The 18916-nt window shown below is 42.7% G+C and overlaps 2 protein-coding genes across 5 annotated transcripts in view; both read left to right on the forward strand.

The window, feature by feature from the left end:
* The window catches only part of E2F3 (E2F transcription factor 3), a 33080-nt gene extending 26913 nt beyond the window's left edge, over positions 1–6167 (forward strand). Inside the window, exons 5-7 of one of the 2 annotated variants that reach the window (XM_086608406.1) lie at positions 2077–2191; positions 4977–5112; positions 5821–6167. In XM_086608406.1, coding sequence (XP_086464532.1) covers positions 2077–2191; positions 4977–5112; positions 5821–6086 — 517 coding nt within the window. In that variant the 3' untranslated portion in view covers positions 6087–6167. Of the gene's footprint in view, positions 1–2076; positions 2192–4973; positions 5113–5820 lie in introns of both variants that reach the window. The other variant, XM_086608405.1, reaches the window with a different exon arrangement.
* A 6412-nt stretch (positions 6168–12579) lies between these two features.
* CDKAL1 (CDKAL1 threonylcarbamoyladenosine tRNA methylthiotransferase) overlaps positions 12580–18916 on the forward strand; it is a 337692-nt gene continuing 331355 nt past the window's right edge. For 2 of the 3 annotated variants that reach the window (XM_086608947.1, XM_086608949.1), the window contains exons 1-3: positions 12580–12613; positions 13881–14085; positions 16957–17069. In XM_086608947.1, the coding sequence (XP_086465073.1) occupies positions 13919–14085; positions 16957–17069 (280 nt within the window). In that variant the 5' untranslated portion in view covers positions 12580–12613; positions 13881–13918. The remainder of the gene's footprint in view (positions 12614–13880; positions 14086–16956; positions 17070–18916) is intronic. The other variant, XM_086608948.1, reaches the window with a different exon arrangement.

Here is an 18916-nt window from a genome sequence, read left to right on the forward strand (position 1 = left end):
CAAAATGTCTATTTTAGACTTAATTATTGACTGTAATAATGCTCAATTGCATAAGGTTCATATGACTTCTGGTATTTTGGCTGCTAATACCCCTTAAGTAACCAATTCTCACTTTCACTAGATTTCCCACCTATTAGCAACAGAAGAAAACATTTTATTAAATGCTGATGTGAAAACTTGTATTGCTTTAAATGGTTAGCATTTCTTAAAGAGCATCTAATAAGGTGGACTTACTCTCTGTTTTGAAAGGAGTGTCAGTAAAAAGTAACGTAAACTACGTAATAGTTGTCTTTTGACTGCACTTGCATCTCAAAACGCATGCTAAAGCAAGACCACCGAGCGAGCGGCATAGGGAGTAGGGTCAGCACTGTCTTGATCCACAAAGAGATTTAAGCAAAGCAAAACTGAACATTACAACTCTACTTTTCTAGCACTGTTTGCTGCGGTAGAGATCGCTGCCCTGCCGTTGGTGGCTCCCGTGGAGATGGGCGAGGAGGGGATGGGCTTTAGCAGCGTGTTGGCCTGGTGCTTTTGGATTCAGGACAGTGTATTCCCCAAATGCTTCTCTGACTCTAAGTGTACTGATGACCCTAGTGATTATTGAGGAAGGAATGTGGAAGTGTGAAACCTGGGGATGGATCCGAGTGCATCTCAGTGTAGTCTTTCGCCCACCTCCCTGGAGTCTGACACGAGGGGACCCACTGAACGCTCATGGAGCCGAGAAGCCTCTTCCTTTGCTTCATCTCTGAAGGCCAAGTTTCTGCTTTTGAAAACGCTTTTCTTTTCCCTCCTGATTAGGTACTGCCAAAACATTGTTTGTGCCCTGGCTGTGTGCTTCCTTTTCTCCCTTATAAACAGAATCAGACAGTTACTGATTGCTGCCTTTAATGTTTTCGAATATGCCCAGTAGGAGTGTGGGGAGCCTTTAGCCACAGCAATGAGGATTGTTGTTTTCTTGTTGTGTTATGAAAACTATGCAATCCTTTCCGTTGCTTGTGCAGCGACAGCCACTGTTGCTGTAATTTGTACTCTGCCATTGCAAACCTTACTAAGCCTTACTAAAGGAGTGGCAGAAGCCTTGGGAAAAGCTGTTTGCCTGAAAGCTGACCTGTCGTTTTGCCCCCTGGCTTGTGACTTCGCATTTGGTCCAAGCCAGTTGTGAGATATATCGCTGCGTTGAGCTTGGGCAGTTTGTTTTACTGTATGGTAACAGCAGACATTTACCAAAACTGTTCACGTTTACACCCCTCAAAAGTATAATAATAAATTAGGCTCTTTGTTTCTATGGCACGAATACTATGCTAGATACCTCGCGGATGACAAAACTTGCATGTGATTGTGGCCGTTTCATGGTCTGTGACCAAAAAATCTCTGTGACGCCTTGGCTGCACAGGTCAGTAAGTGAGGCACTGCCGTGCAGCAACCCACCAAAACACACACGTTGATTTAGGTAAATTCCAGTTGAACAGCAAAACATTCATGTTCATTCCATGCTTATGCAGAAATCAACTCTCTGCAGTGTGAAGTTGTTTGAAGTAGTTGTTTAAACAGGTTTTTGAAATAATTTTATAGAATGTAAATTAATATATACATATATGAATATATAAATATTTACAAAAAAAGCCTTCAAGTGAAAACTGAAATTATTTTATTGATGATTTACAAAACATATTACTTATATAACATGCATCTGTAAATTCCTTTACACCTTTTCTGTGATTTCCAGTTCTTTGCATTTTGATTGCAAGTGTCTAAAAAATGTTTCTTCCTGCAGTCTGTGAGTAATTGCATGTTTTTAAGCTTTAGCTTATGTAGCTCGACGCACGTAAAGCAGAAGAGAGAAGGACTCAGCATGGAAAAATCTCTTTTTTCTTTTGGTAGTGGCCCCAGCTGTTAGATCAAAGGAAGTTCTCACACGGTTTCACTGCAGTCACAGCCAGTGTAGAGAATTCAAAACTTCGTGCTAAGAAAAGTCATAGCCATGAGAAAATGGAAAAATATTTCAAAGACTTCTGCCTCTTCTAATAGTCGGAATGTGTTGTAACCCGAGTTGGAAAAGTCCTTAACAGTGATTACATTAGCTTATGTGACGTATCAAGATATTAGAAAAATTAGTGGCCTTAAAGACCAAACTGTTATAGTTGTGAAAGCTCCTCCAGAAACAAGACTTGAAGTGCCTGACCCAGTGGAGGTAAGGAGAACCTGGCACTTTCTGCCAGATTATGTATAATTTTCCTATAAATGGAGCAAGTGTGTTGTGAGTCTTACTGTAGTAGACTGATGCCCAAGTTGCATTATATTGTCATACAGTCCTAAATTCATCTGTCTTACAAACTTCAGAGATTTTTTTTTTTAAAAAAAAAAAGGAAGGGGAAACTTTAAAATTCAAATTTACACAGGGCAATCATTTGTTCCTTTTCTCTCAATTCCAGCTTTCCTTCAGAGCAATCCACACTTACAGATTATCCTCTTCTGCCGTACTTTGTGTAAAGGAGAGCTCTTCCTTGACAGCTGAAATTTCCTGTTTGTAACAATGTAAAATATTTCTCTTAAGAGATTCAGCTCTTATTTTTTTAGCTTTATGTAGCTTTAGTCACAAAGTTCATGGATAACTCAATGCCTTAAGCATCCTGATGACTCCTATAACTGCTTTCCTAGTTTGAGACACATGTTTTCATGTAGGATTTTCTTTTCTGAAGTATTGAAGTTGTTATAGTAACTTGTGTTTCACTCCTAGAATCCATTCTCGCCCTTCCTTTTTCCATCATTTTTGCTTCATTGACACTGATTGTACATATCTATGTAAAACTTCAGACATTCTGCTACTGCGCTTTTTGTTTGCTCTTGTGAAGTCTGTAGGGGACAGGGATTTCCTCTCCTATTTTATTAGAAGTACTTCTATTTCTGAAGCTGTGTTCATCTATGTCTCTCTTCTGCGGCCCCTTGCTACTCAAGCCATGGTCTCCCTATTTCTGAGTGCCAGCTTTTGTGTATAAGATGTCTGGCTCCCATTCTTTCGTCCTTGTTGTTTCTTTCCCTTATATCAGGCAGATGGCTAGAGTAACCTAGCTGCTTTCTTTACCTATGTCACAATTACAGAGAAAATGCTTTGGGTGGCTTTTCTTTGAAGATGTCCTCAGAGGGTACCTTTACTTTTCTTCATTCCTCTCATGGTCTATGAACCACACGGTTCAGCTGCTCCTGGGATTTTGTCTCTTGGTGGCAAAAGTGTGCTGCTTTATGGTTCCCCGTTACTAATGCAGACCCAAGTATATTGGGCAAACTTAAATAATTTGCACAAGCCACTGCTTTAGAGAGTCAAAAAGTGTACCTAATTTCTTCACTCAAGGAGCAAGTAGAGACAGGGCTAACCCCCAAACTCCTCTGTGCTGTGTTCATACCTCTACATTATTCCTTCATCACTCCTGTTAGGGCTGGTTCCGCTGAGCCCAGGGCTACCTGCTGCCAGGCGGGCAGGAACAGGCTCCAGGTTGCCTGTCTCTTCTTTTCCTAAAATTATTCTCCACTTGCTTAGGCCCATTACGGTTTCCATAGTGGGGTTTTTTTGCCTTTGTCCTTAATTTCCCCTTTGAACCTGGGTGCAGGTTTTGGAAGATAAAATAATTTTGCGGGAGCAAGGAAGGGATATCTTTTTCAGTATCCATAAATATATGCTGTTATTGCTTGCTTTCCTGTTTCTTTTCCCTAGGCTTTGATTTTTAATTCGGTGAAATCAGGTGGGTAGAGAGATGTGCACATAATCATTAAAGCTAGTGTCTAGACCTCCCTTATCCCCTGTACCCAACTTACTGATTTAATTTGCAGCTTCAGGCAGTAGAAGCCTATTTCCTTCTCTCATTTATAGTTACGTTTCAGTTTTTTGCATACCTCAGTCACTCAACAGTACCTTCCCCAACTCCTGCTCTTCTCATCTCCTTTTTTCTAATTAGTGCCCTAGGTACTCTTAACTGTTTTCTATGCCCTGGGGTATCTGTGTTCAGTTGTTGTTCTCTGTATTTGTAAATGCTGACTATTGTGCTAGGTAAATGTCAGAATGGGGTACAATACAACCTGTTTGAACCAGGTCTGCAAAGAGGTTTAGAGTATAGAATGCCTGTATTCATGCTTTTTAATAGTATTAATGCAATACAGCTGGAGCAGGTTTATTTTTAACCAGTCGTTTATGATTTTCCATTAAAACACTAAAATCAACTTTGCAGATTTTCTGTCTATAGATTTCTATCATGTCTATAAATGTGATCTTGTTGTTTCAATATGTGAAAGTAGAGAAAAGATAATTTCTTGGGATGATTTAGGAGCTCCAGTTATTCAGAAACAGCATCAAAATTAGAGCTGCTGCCTTGAGGGGGGCAGAAGGACTTATATGAACAAGTTTGGGTGAAGAAAATGGCATGTGGCATGGTTTTTCTTTTTTTTTTTTTATTATTTGGAAAAACTTCCTTGATAAACAGGGGAATTTACATACAGCTGTTTGAGTTCAGTGTGAATTAGTGCTGAAGGTTTTTGGGTGAGTGAGAAGGATGTTTTGGTATTCTTTTAAAGCAGGAATATTTACACAAATACATCTAATAATATTGTTATGAATAATAACAAAACCTGTGACTTGCACCCCATAGTTCCATTCCATCAGAATGCTCCAGGTTATTGTGGTTGTAAGAAAATGTTAGGAGTTCAATCCTCTGTACCTCTCTGGCTGTAATGCAACACAGAAAATGTTGGGCTTCTGGGATTTGCACACTACAGACAGTGGGAAAAGCTTTTACGTTCTCTTCTAGTCTGCAAAATACATCAGCCAAGCCTTTCATATCTTCAAAAAAGTGCATGGGGGATTTCAGGCTTTTTCGATTAGTAAAAAATGTATTTAAACACTCACCCTAGAAGGACTTACTCTGAATCGTCAATATTCTGTTGTGTCCTTTGGTGTAACACCTTCCTGGCGTTTGTTTTGTTAGCAGGGTACATTGATCCATTTATCTAGTACTCAAGGACCTATTGAAGTTTATCTGTGCCCAGAGGAAAACGATGCCCTCAGTCCAATGAAAGCCTACAGTCAGGACCACAACGGAAATATTTCCAAAACCATTTCCAAAGGTAAAGTGAGTGGGTTTTTTTTTGTGATACTAATGGCCTTCCTTCATGCTGTCATTCAAGATTTCATTTTGAACTTTAGATATCCACCTCTTATTTTTTTGGCTTTATTTTCCGGAAAAGTGAAAAGCTAAGGTGTCCATTTTCCACTCTGCCTTTCTACTGCATATAGGGGAAATATGTTTTCCTCTGCTTTCCAGTTGTTTAAAATAAGATTCCTATTCGCATATCGTATGTAACCAAAGTTTATCTAATACTGAAGAAAGAAACAATTTTGTTGCTTTTGCGTTTTCAAATAGGACAGCAGCAGCAAAGACTTGCCTCAACACGAGCAGCAGAAATCTCTGCGTATGGGTATATGCAGCTGCACAGTGTCACTGATGGCATCTGTTGCCTAGAAAGTTTTCAGTTTGACTATGAATTCCACCAAAAAATTGACATCTCTCACTACACTTGATTTCCCCCCCAGTGGTCGTTTAAATCTTGCAAAATAATTTTTAGTAGAAAAGTCAGTGGTGACAGCAACATGAGTAATTTTGAGAAGCTCTTTATAACATATCAAAAACAAGCTAGAAATTATACGGAGGCCACTTTTTGTTGAAATGATGCCTTATAAAATGCTCTTTATGCAGTGGTTACTTTCATCTTTGTCTCATATTTCTAGTAAGATTAAACGCATCATCTTTATTTTCTTTCTCCCTCTTCTTACAGAAATGGCTTCTGCTAACTCAGGACAAGGTGACTGCCCAGTAAATGTGGCAACAATCTCTCCACTGGCTTCTCCAGCCAACCTTCTCCAGCAGACTGAGGACCAAATTCCCTCAAACTTTGAAGGACCATTTGTGAATTTGCTGCCTCCTCTGCTTCAAGAAGATTATTTGCTGAGCCTTGGGGATGAAGAAGGCATCAGTGACCTCTTTGATGCTTACGATTTAGAAAAGCTTCCTTCACTGGTGGATGAATTTATATACAGCTGATTCTCTTAAATGCTGTCCGTGTCTAAATCATGTTTTTAAGGGAATCAGAAAACCTGCCATCATTCGGAGTTGTCCCTCACTTACTATAAAATAGCATTATTAAATAAACTAGGCTCTTGAACAGTGCTGATATTTTAATTAAATACTCCCTAAAATACTATAAGCAGCGAGCGAAGGCTTTCACAGCCAGGCCTTCTCCTTGACCCTGAGCTCCGGCGCCTTGTGAGTCAGCAGGTGGGAGCAGGTGACCATAAATGGTTTGTCTTCACACTCCCCCAGTCTCTGCTGACCGTGACAAGTGGGCTTATGGAGAAGGGCTCAGTGAACTGCTTTAGTCCTGAATAACAACTTCACAATAGTATTTCAGGTCGTGCCTTCTGCAGAGAATGCATGTCTTTCGAGTGTCACACCATGGATTGTACCTGCAGTGAACTTAAATATGAAGTAATGCAAAAGTGTGAGATGGGATTCTTCAGCTACTTGTGGGAATGTTTAAATTGCTGTCATAATGCTCATTTTGAGCTGTGTATATGTCTCATTATGAGGTCAAATACTTATGTCCTTAAAAGCTTTTAATAAAAAAATACACTGTAAATGTAGTGTATATTGCAAATATTGAAAAGTATTAAGTTCTGCCACTTCTCGTAGTAATAATCACAGATTTTTAAAAATGCTTGTGTGTGTGTACGTGTGAAAGTAGTTTGTTGGTTGTTTTTTTTTTGAACTAGAACGAAGATGCACAGTTCAATTTTACTGCCCCCGGTGTGCATTAGAACTGGTACATAAGTTTTTGTGGTACTAAGTGGGGCTTTGTGTTAAGTGCCTACTAGAGATGCACTGTGGGTTTTTCCCTCTATGGAAAACACTTATGCCAAGCTTTGTTTGTTCAATATATCATATTTATCTCGGTGGGTTAGCTTCCTCTGCTTACAGCTTTTTATAATTCTCTTCGCCAGTGAAATGGAACTAATTTTTTCCAAAGTACATAACTGTAAGTACCACATCAACTGAATTGCATTTATTTTTTTGAAGATCTTTGGTAGTATAGTATAGTACCAATATTTATTTTTTGAACGTGAAAGAAATTCTAAGAAGTCTTAAATAATTTTTTTTCTTTGGAGTGTAAAATATGTTGCCATGTTCTGGGCTAAATTAATGTTATGTTGATTAGATGATGCCCATATAATCCTTCTGTTTGCTTTACTGTTGTGCTTATCTGACGTACTCAGAGAATTAGTACTATTTGTACTGTAGTAGAATATTATGTATGCAGGTTTTCTGGTACCGTTGAGTTGCTGCTACGAAAGCTCACACATGAAAAGGCAAGAAGTCCCAGTACTAATAAGAAAACTGTATGACTGTGTGAGTTTTGGAATATAACAAATGTATAAAGGGCAACACATAAAGAACTGTTAAACAGTATTAAGTGTGTGTTTATATGTACAAACGTGTGCATAGATTATTCAGCAGTTGTATTTAAGTTGGTGTATGTTCTCAACTCACACTTTAGTTATCTAGCAGTTTTGTACAATAGAATTAATTTGTAAACACTGCCAGAATATTTTCTAGCTGGTTTGTAATTTTTTAAGAGTTTTTTTAGATGTGGATCTGTAAATAAAATTGTAGTATTTAAAGTTTTCGTCTTGTGGAAGAGGAAGGTATAAGTTGTGTGAGCATGAAGACTTGCAAGACAAAGGGGCACTTTTGCAGGGGAAGAGAAAATGAAGACTAACGCAGACCATCTTTTTTTGTACAAATTGAACACTTGTCCCAATGTGCGTGGGCAAAATACTAATCTAATTTAGCTTTGCATTGTATGCTAGTTTAAAAAAAAACCTCTGTAAAATACTGTAAAAAACAAACAAAACAAAAACAACAAAAAAAGCTTTTATGGTGAGTTTTGTAAATAGATTTATTAAAGGATGACCTGTTCTCTAGCTGTGATCTTACCACTTCAAATGGATGTAATTTGAATAAATTTTGTATGGTAATGAATCAATAAAAAGGATTTTTTAAAGAGTTTAGATTTGTATACAGCTCTTTAAATTCTTCTTACTCTCGGTGCCTGTCGTGCTGCTTCTTGGAACCTAGCTGTTATGTTTTCATTATTAGTGCTCACACTCATTTGACACCAGATGTGTTTCAATCCCACTTTTTTACTATGCTAACAGTAAGTTCAGTGGGTTTTTTTAAAGCCAATAGAAGAGACACGCGTAAAGAAACATAGTAGAAGATCCAGAGGTTGGGATAACACAGATTTATTTTTATTTATTTCTCTTCCATATGAATTATGAACAGACTTCTTGCAAGCCTCATAGAAATTTGGTTATTCTAGGATTTAAAGGACATGAAAGCAATCCTTGAGGATCTGTTTAGCCTTCCTACTGATAAGCCTTCATTAAGTTTGGGAGTTACTTGGCTCACTTTTTCCTTTCTAAAACTTGACAGGGAGAAAGCGTTTTATCTAACAGAAAAAACAGGTTGCTATCAGTTCTGAAATGAGCAGCCAGATTCTCCTAAATTGCAGGAATACAGGAAGAAATCTAATTTCTTGTATTTAACTTAAGGGCTCACCATGTTTTTCCTGCATGCCTTCCCACCGACTTTTCCACCCAGAACTGCATGCTAGAGAATAAGGTTGCCATACAGAAACTGGGCCCTTGCTTCCCTGGCTGTTTCCTTTCCTTAGTTGAGATGCTCTAAACCAACTAAGGATGTATCTTCTACTAACCATCAGCTAAAACTGAGGTTTGTATTTTATTTTCCTAGTAGTTTTATTTTTATTTTTATTTTCCAACTACCTACCTCCTGCAAAGTCTGTAGGCTTTGAGGTAACCCAGCTTGAGGCTGGTGTCTTCCAGTCTGCCACCCCTGGAGACCAAGAAGTATGGTACGCAGACGGCTTGGAAAGGCTGTGTTCTACAGGTGTTCCTTGGACGCTCAAGGAACTGCAGCATGTGTACTGCCAGTCTATAAAAGGCCAGTACAGGTAGTTGTACTGCCAGCTGCTGTCTCTTAAAATGCCCAATCCCTGGAAGTGTTCAAGGCCAGGTTGGATGGGGCTTTGAGCAACCTGGTGTAGTGGAGGGTGTCCCTGCCCATGGCAGGGGGGTTGGAACTGGATGATCTTGAAGGTCCTTTCCAACCCAAACCATTCTGTGATTCTATAAGCAGTTTACCCAGGTGGGTATAGACAAGCTTTCTTCCCGCAGTCAGGAGGTGGCAGGGAATTATCTGCTTCCCTTGCTACCTGCAGCACCACCAGCAGTCTGTGCAATCTTGATTTATTATTATGCATATGCTACAAAGCAGTTTAGATTTGTGAGCTTCAAAAGCACTTAAAGAGTGCCTTCCATGGTCTGGCTACATCCTAGGACTGAATGGGACTGCACTGGCACAAGGGCTGCTTGGTATTATGAATTCTTGGCAGCAGAACAAAGTAAGGACTCTGCTGGCTCATGCTGAAACTGATCACCTTGGCCTATTTATGTCAGCAGGTATGGGACTCATGGGTCATTCCTGCCTGGGAGCTGCTCTTGGAGCTCACTGCCCCTCCTTAACTAGCAATGTTTTGTCAATCTTGGCCATCTGGAGATTTTTGGAGGTGTCTATCTGGCTATCTGTGCTTTATCTTTCAGTGAACCATAAAACAGCACTGATGTCTGCCCAGTTTTGTTTAACCAGAGAGGTAACACTTATCTAGTCGTAACTGTGAGGCAGTGCAGTGCTCCCAGAACAGAGCCCTTTAATTAAAGGACTGCATGTGAAATACTTAGAAAACTGAACATGGGAAACTGAAACGAAAAAGGAGAAGACTTGCTAACCTTATCAGGAAACCATTAAAATACTGATTGGTAACATATATAGTTAGTTACCGACATGCTAAGGACTACTTACACCACTCCATGAAGGAGGATGTCTAAAATAGATTAATGTGACTACTGATTTTAAGGTGTTTTCCTCCGGGCTAAAAATGCTGCAGAAATAATGAATTACACATCACTGTATCACTGAGAGTATCTCTGAAAAGTACTTGTGTGGTTCAAGAAGGCCAATCACAAAGGCAAACGTATCTTAAGCTGAAACAATGACTCTACCATGATGCCAGGGTGATATTACGAGTGCTCAGTCCTGCCTAGAATGATTTATTCTTAAAGACTGATTTAAATGAAGTGCTTGTTTCTATCTCAATTTTCCTCTTAAAATCTCTCCTCTTACTTCGTTCTCATTGTTATCTTCTCTTGCCTGTGAACATCGTCAGATAAGCAGGGCGTAAAATAAGCACCAGTTTTTAAGGAAAAGGAGAGGGAGGGAAGCGATACGCACAGGAGAAGCTGCCGAGTTTTATCCGCCAGCAGACCGACAGGCCTATTATGGAACACACTCAGGGCTTTCATTCCCTTTCCCTCCAGCGCCAGGGACAGTATAATCTGCTGCTTGGAGAACAAAATAATGATTCCAAAGGCTCCTTCTGAAGAGAGTAACTTGATGTTCGAAACGCAGTTACAAGTAATGGTGATTTTTATATTCCGATATTCCATATGCATAGCGCACTGTTGGAGAGAATTCCATTTTCGGTTCCGCGACTTCCCTCCGTCTCACAACGCCTGATGTTTCCAGCACGGCCGCACCAGCGGCCCGGCCGCTCCGCTCGGCGCCGCGCGGATCCCGGTCCCGCGTCCTTGGAGCCCGCTTCCCGCTTCCCGCTTCCTGCGCGCCGCCTCCAGCGGGGCGCGGTCGGGCCGACGGGGCGCGCTGCCGTTCCGCACCGCCGCCGCCCCGAGAGACGGCCGCAGCCGGGTTCCCTGGCGGCTCCCGGCCCCGCAGCGCGGAGTCCCCCGAGCCGCCCGCCCGGCGCCCGAGGATGAGGGAGGGCCGCGCCCCGCCGCCTCCCATTCTGCCCCAGAGCGGAGGACGCGACGCCGCTCCTCCCGCCGGGCCGGCCGGCGCGGCGGCCGCCTGAGGAGCCGCTCGGGCCGCACCGGCCGCAGCCCCGGGCAGGCTCGGCTCCGCTCTCCCCACGTGCGGCGGCCCGCCGGCGAACGGAGCGGCAGCGCCAGCGCGGCTGTCAAGCACCGGGCGTTCTCACGGCGGGAGCGCCAGACCGGGGCCGCCGGCGGGCAGCGCGCAGCCGCGGCGCCGCCCCGGCCCGTCCCGCCGCCCGCCCGGCCGGGCCTCTCCCCCTCCCTCCCCGGAAGCTGCGCCGCGGAGCGCGGCGGAACAAGTTTGGCCGCTGTCGGCCGCCGTGGCGGCGGTGCTGCGCGCGCCGCGGCGTGGGGCGGGGCGAGGGAGCCGCGATGGCGGAGCCGCGCGCGGCCGGGGGGTGAGTGTCGGCGCCCGCCGCCGAGCGCCCCGCCGGCCCCCGCCTCGCTGCGGCGGCAACGGCCGCGTCCCCCCGTGGCTCCGCCGGTGTCTCCTGGCGGGAACCTGCGCCCGGAGGCTCTGGCGGCCGCGGCGCTGCGCGGGGGTCGGGTGCGCGCAGCGGGAGGGCGGCCGGAGCGGCGGGGGCCGCGCTTCGGGCCGCCCGTCAGGCTGCCGCTGGCCGCGGGCGCGGAGCGAGCCGCCCGGGCCGGGTGGTTTGTGCTGCGCCGTGCGCGGCCGCGGCTGCACCGGGGACGCTGCTGCTGAGCGGAGAGAAGGGCCGCCTGTTCCGCTGGGGCGGCGGCGTCCTGTGCGGAGAGAAGGCTCTGCTGGCGCGCGGGGAGCGGGCAGGGGGCGAGAGGGGCGGGGGCGAGAGGAGGTGTTACGTCGAGATGTTACGTCGAGATGTTGTTACGTCGAGATGTTACGTCGAGATGTTACGGACGCTTTTACTGGGATTTATTTGCTAACAGTCAGTTTTTAGAGAAACGTAACCCGTAGGTGCAGCTTTGCAGCACACGAGGAGTTTGCTGCCTCCCAACGTGATTGTCGCCTCTTGTTTCAGTCAGTCCGTCGGAGTAGCTGCGGGAATCTCTGCCAGTTTGTGTGGGAAGAAGAGATCTCGTGCCTGCCTGTGGAACTAGTGCGGCCATCAGGTGACACGTCCTAAAAAAAACTTTGCTGTGTTTGTAACTAGAAGTTGGGCATGTCTTTAGCTAAAGTTTACTGTTAATCGAAATCTTGCAGGAAATCAAACATACGAAATTGCCTTCTCCTGGTCAGTCTCTTTCCATCTTTTGTCCAAGATTTTAAACTCCTCATTGAAGACAGAAATCTGAAGGAGGAAAAGGCTGAAAGAAGTTAAATACATCAGACTTTGACAAGGCTATTAAAGACGGACAAAAAGGTGAGTGCATCTGCTTAGATAAGGACAGGGCAAGCGTGGCTACTGTTGCACCTTGCCAGCTGGTCACCGTGCGCACCCGGTCTGAGCGCGGGCAGAGGAACAAGGAACGGATTTAGGCAGAGGGAGGGTGAACACGTACTGGGCAATAGCATGAACTGGTGGTTTTCTGTCTGCTAGTTCTACTTGTTCATGCCACGTCTTTTTTTTTTTTTTTTCGGCAGGATTATTGTCTAAGAAGATTTAGACCAAGCTTAAAAAGGTATGAGTTTTCTTTTGGCTTTATTCTTGTTTTCGTGAACCACTGAAATAAACTAAGCCTGTTTGTTTTGCTAGTTGCTCCATTATGTCAGATATTTTTCTGGAAGAGAAAAAACAAATAATCAAACCCTTTTCTTCTTGTATTTAGTGGATAACTTTTCCTGTTTGTACATACAGTGTAAGGGATGTCACCTCCCCTCCCGATATTCTTTAGTGCTAGACTTTTCACAGGTTTTCATTTTGTTTGTCCTTTGCCGTGTTTTTCCATAGATTCTGGGATTTTTGATCTAAAAGAATGCTAAATACTTAAAGGTCTTTGTCGGATGCATCCCCTTTGTGACATCATTATATTCCTTTTTAAATTAAATGCAGATGTGTTCAGGTTATGTGAAGTTTTGTTTTGAGGTATATTTTGCAAGATTGACTGAAGCACTTGTACTGGGAAAATGCACAGGTGTTTAACTTCTTATGTTCTTGAATAATTCAGTTGCAACGTCTGAAAGTATTTTGTACAGCACTGGCCTGAATTTTCTGTTCCCGAAATCTGGTTTTAAAGAAATTAAAGCCTTGTTTGATTTGTTCTCCACTGCCACTTAAGAAAGCGTTGTATTTTCCCGCAGTGTGAGGCGTGTAATTAATGCAGTAACTTTTTTTTTGTAGGCTCCTTTAGTAAATAGCTTTTTTTTTCTTTCCTGAAAACACATCTGGATGTTGAGATCTGCTGGGAGATACATATGCATATATTTTTACTTTCTTGTGGAAAATATAATTAGATTTTAATGATCTTCTAGTATATTATACGAGCCAGATGATAATTAGCTATTTTATATTAGCTAGATATAGTTGTTTACCATGTTGTACCTGAGGACAGGAATTTTGATTTTGCAGCCTGATGAATGAAGTGATTCAAATAAAAGGCTTGTGCGATCAGGAATTTTAGGAATAGTTGGGTTTGTTTTCAAAAGGACTGTGAAGACGTATTGAACTGCTGTGCACCTATTTTCAGCACACAAATAAAAGAGCTGGAACAGCCTCTGAAGCAGGCACTTGAATGTCATTTCTTTCTTTCTTTTCCTGCCTGTGTTTGAGGGATCTTGGGGGGAAGAGGGCATCAGGAAATTATTTCTGGATAGCTGACTGTTTTCATGTGCTCGATATCCCTCATAGGTATGATATATTGCAGGTATATGTAGCAATGTATCTGACATTTATTTATGAGAACATATGCAGTAGATACTAGGTTTTGACTTTTTTTTTTTTTCTTTAAGTGCTTGCTAATACTGGTCTTCCGTAAGGCTTTTTGAAGATGCCTGCTGCCTGTGATTCAGTGCTTGAAGATATTGAAGATATTGTGTCAGCAGAAGATTTGAAACCACATGATCGGCAGTTTGTAAGAAAGAATGTTTTTCCAAAAGTGCGAAAACGCGGTTCACAAAAAAATGCTCAGACAGAAGATGATCCCCCGAGTGACAGGTAAGTTCTTCCATCAACCCTGTCTTGTTGCTTTTCTCACATCTTGTGCACACTGCCAGCTTCCAAAAATAAGGTGGAAGTTCTCAGTATCTCATAATGTAGAATCTGAATACAACACAAAAACTAATTAAATAGTGTTTATAAAATGTAGTGATAATGAATAATAAATCCTAAGAAAATGTCTTGTTCTAGACAAACTTTTTGTAGAAATCAGTTATGACTGAGATATTGATTAATGGAGTAATCAGCCTGAAAAATGGTTCCTATTACTTAAGCTTTTATGTGTAAAACATTTCTGAGAAATAGTCTGCTTCACCTTAATTACCTAAATTGAAGCTGAGCTCTTCAAAGTGCAGTCCTCGAGTAGCCTTTTAACTTCTGGGATGAGAAATATAAACAAAATTCTGAGAGTCACCAAAGAGTTGAGGTTGGAAGGAACCTCTGGAAGTCATCTTGTCCAAACCCCTGCTGGAACCAGTTGGCCAGGACCGTGCCTAGTTTTTGTATATCCCTCCCTAGGCAACCTGTGCTCAGTTACCCTCACGATCAAAAAGTGTTTCCTGATGTTCAGAGGAAACGCCCTGTGTTTCAGTTTGTGCCCATTGCCCCCGGTTCCGTCACTGGGCACCACCGAAAGAGCCTGGCTGCATCCTTTTTGCCTCGGCCCTTCAGGTGTTTACACACATTGAGGAGATTCCTCTCAAGCTGCTGCAGCTCCCTCAGCCTCTTCTCCTAGGAGAGATGCTCCATCCTTCAGTCGCCCTCACGGCCCCTTGTTGGACTGCCTACAGTACGTCCATGTCTCTCCTGTGAGTGCAGTCTGTCAGGGCCCAGGGGTGTATGTATCTCCAGTTTGCTGAAGTATTCCCTGATCTGATCCTCTTCCACCAAGGGTGCATCTTCCTTGCCTCAGTTTTTCCACATTGTTTCTGGAACCTGGGATTTCCAACAGCTCTACTTCTTGCATGTACATCCTGCAAGCGATATAGTGAAACTTCTTCTGAACTTAGTATTTTATTTCAGTGGAAATAGTGTAATAACTATGGGTTGTATCTTTGCATTTTTCCTTCTTGTGCTTCCCATAAGAACAGAATCAACTTTCTACTGCAGGGGAATTGATTAAAGTACAGATGAACTCAGTTATTGATTCTAGTTTCTACTGCGGTTCCAAGATCTAGATTTTTAGAATTTTTTTTGCCCCCCATTAATTTCAAGCTGGTGGATAAAATTTCCCCACATTATAAAGATGAAAATAAAGTTTGTCTGGAATGCAGAGGAAATTCAATTTTGTTTTTTCGTTAGTGTTCAAAGGAGATTTTATAAGCACGACAGTGCACCTTTATGTGAAGCCCCATAAGGTGCATTGAGCGTGCTCTGCCAGGAGGGTATGTACAGCCGAACTGGTGGTCGGTAGGTGCTTTACACTAGCACTCCATTCTCCTTTCGGGTACTATATGTTATCTACCAAGCTGTGTTTTAGTGTTTTTGACCCAAGAAAGCACATTGAACGAATGTTGTTTAGACAGCAGGAAGCCTGAATGCATCGTACATGTGCAGCGCGTGTCGCACATATCTACTTAATGATCATTAATCTCTTATCAACAAATTTCTGCTTCTAGCTGGAGGAAGTACCCTTAAAAAAAGAAGTGCAGGGGTAGGAAATAAAAAAAGATGCAGGCAGGGCAAAAAATTGTGTTCTGGGATGTGCGTCATTCTTGTACTGGCATGCTTAGCTCGTTGGCACGGTTATCCCTGGAGTTTCAGTGAGAGCTTCTTGTGGAGTTTTTTGTTGGCTCTTAGACGATCGTGTGTGCTGGCTCCATGGTGTGGATCTGCCGTGCTGCGTCTGTAGCCCAGAAAGGCTGGATGTGAGCTTTAGATGCTAGTGTGGCTGGTGGCAGGCGTAATTTAAGAATTTATAAAGATGGCTTGTATGGAGGGAACTGCAATGAGGGGGTGCAATAGCATCGAAAGGTTGCAGTTTAGCTCTTACCAGTTTGTTTGCGGGTGGCCTAATTTCAGTGCAGTCATTTCAAAGTCATTTGTTAATGGGACGGTTTTCAGAAAGTTAGTTGATTGTGTGCTGAAGTTTGTGAACTTCAGTGTGCTGAACCTCTTATCCTGCAGCTCTTGCTCGTTCTCCATTCTAAAACTCTTTCGCTTGCCACTCGTGGTGGACAGCACCCAGTAGGTTGGGGAAGAGAATTGGAAAAGCAAAAGTGAGAAAACTTTTGGGTTTGGATAAAGACAGTTTAAATGAAGGAAAGAGGAGGGAAAAAACGCAAGTGATGCAACAGCAACCACTTACCCCCTCCCACAAGCAGTCTGATGCCTGATAAGTCTCAGAGCAATGGCTGCTTTGGAAAGACCAAGCCCCCAGGCTTTTTGGCTGAGCATGATGCCATCTGGTATGGATTATCCTTTTGGTCAGTTTGGGTCAGCTCTCCCAACTGTGTTCCCTCCCAACGTGTTGCCCATGCCCAGCCTGTGTGTGGCAGGGTGGAGCACAGTGGGAAATGGCAGATTTTGGTGCTGTGGGAGGATTGTTCAGCAAAAGCTGGGACACAGGTGTGTTATCAGCTTCGTTTTAGTCACAGATATGAAACACAGCACCATACGGGTTTCTGTGGAAAAAATTAGCTCCATGCCAGCCAGACCTAGTACCCACTACGTTCAAGTCACATAGTCATGATATTCTTCCCCAGCTGTTTTGGAGTTGTTACTGTTAGTTGCTTATTTTATATTTGGGGACTTAAAATTAACTGAGTCTGTTTAGTGGGCTAAAAGGGGAAGCATGTTCATCTTTTAACTTGCCTTAATTTTGTCTTTGCCTTAACTTGCCTTTAACTTGCATTAAATTTTACTTAACAGCATTATTCCTGGTGTTCAGAAAATCTGGATTCGAACATGGGGATGTTCTCACAATAATTCCGATGGTGAATATATGGCTGGACAGCTGGCTGCGTATGGATACAAAATTACAGGTGACAATATCAGACAAGTTGCATAATTCAGTTTTTTTGGCATGAATGTTCCGAGCTGTCAAGCTGTCATCAAATGTTTTCAGTCTTAATTACACTTTCTAAAATCATCCTTTGATCTCTTTCTGATTTGAACGTGCAGAGGTAAAGTGTTCTCCTGGGATTTAGCAGAATGGTAGCAAGATGCCTGCTTTCAGAACAGTTAGGTTTTCCTGACAGGGCAGCCGTCTCGTGGATGACATGCAGTGCCTTTTGTGGGCGTTTTGCCTGCTAAACTTAACTGAAAAGTTATCATAAGAGTGGAAGGGAAAGATGTTAATTCTTGGGCAGAATGTAGCTGGTTGTCTGATTGTAATTGGTGGGACCCAAGTGAGAGGGAGAGGAAGGAAGGAAAGAAAGGAAGTGTGTTGCCATCGGTGATGTGTGTGTGTGCTGCTGGAACGAAGGTGAACCGTTTCATGTGAAGGGTCCTTTGTTTTGGGAGGGACGATCAGTGTGATAAAGGTGGGACGGTATGAGACTGTATCTTGGACGTTCAGAAGAGCTGAAAATGCTTTTTTTCCTTCCCTTTCCCTCCAGATACTTTAACGCACTCCCTGTCATCTTGTTCCACCTCCCCTACCCTAAACAAAAAACCCAAACTTGTGATTGTGCTGGCCACGTTTTGTCTCTTTAATGCAAAAAGTGTTGAAAGAAAAGCTATAGAAGGCTGAAAACGTAGATTGATACCATATTCCAATGGAAAATTGTTATCTGAATACTTCTGTGTAGCTTATGATTAGTCAAAATAAAAATTTAAACTTTATTCCTTAATTCAAGTTTTGATGTGTCTTGCATTTGAACTTGTGTCCTGCTTGTACTGAAAGACTGCAAGCTGGCCTTGCTGACACTTTGCTAGAAGTATTTTATTCCTGATTTCACAAAATACTTGTTTCTTTTCTTGAACATCTCACAATATTGTTGAACAGTTACATCTCATTTTCCTTTTTTGCAGTTGTTCTTTCTGTATTTAGCTAAGTAGAAACTAGATACTGAATTATTCAAGCGCTGAACTATTTTAGGAAACCTGGGTGATTCTTTAACTAGTAGTGCAACTCTGGAGTAGGTATGCTCTTTTCCCAGATAAGTGGAGTGCTGGTCCAAAAAGCCTTACTTGTGATAGCTGTTTGTGTAAGACTACATACAGATGAGTTCTCATTTGGGGCTGTTCAGCCTGGAGAAGAGAAGGCTCTGGGGAGACCTTCCAGTGCCTAAAGAGGCTACAAGAAAGCTGGAGAGGGACTTTGGACAAAGGCGTGTAGTGACAGGACACGAGGCAATGGCTTTGAACTGAAAGAGGGGAGATTTCGATGAGATCTAAGGAAGAAATTTTTCACTCTGAGGGTGGTGAGGCACTGGCACAGGTTGCCCAGAGAAGTTGTGGCTGCCCCATCCCTGGCAGTGTTCAAGGCCAGGCTGGATGAGGCTTTGAGCAACCTGGTGTAGTGGAGGGTGTCCCTGCCCATGGCAGGGGAGTTGGAACTGGATGATCTTTGAGGTCCCTTCCAACCCAAACCATTCTGTGATTTCTCAAATACCTTTCATCAATCTCTTTTTAAGAAAGCATGTGTCGATTGGTTGTTTTTTATGTGGTTTTTTTTTAATAGTAAGTTATCTGGGAAGGTCAGATAGGAATGTCAAGAAGATATTAAATCTCTTTTTGTCCTATACAGTGAAGTAGTTACTCGGTAGTAGTAAGCATTGCTTAACGTAATCCAATTTCAAATATTTCTTGAACTTAATATTGTTTACACTATGCAAAAAATAACAAATATTTTGCTAGAGCTGATTTCTAAATCAATACCTCTGTT

This window comes from Tauraco erythrolophus, chromosome 3 (genome assembly GCF_009769465.1).
Source record: "Tauraco erythrolophus isolate bTauEry1 chromosome 3, bTauEry1.pri, whole genome shotgun sequence".
Lineage (NCBI taxonomy): Eukaryota > Metazoa > Chordata > Aves > Musophagiformes > Musophagidae > Tauraco > Tauraco erythrolophus.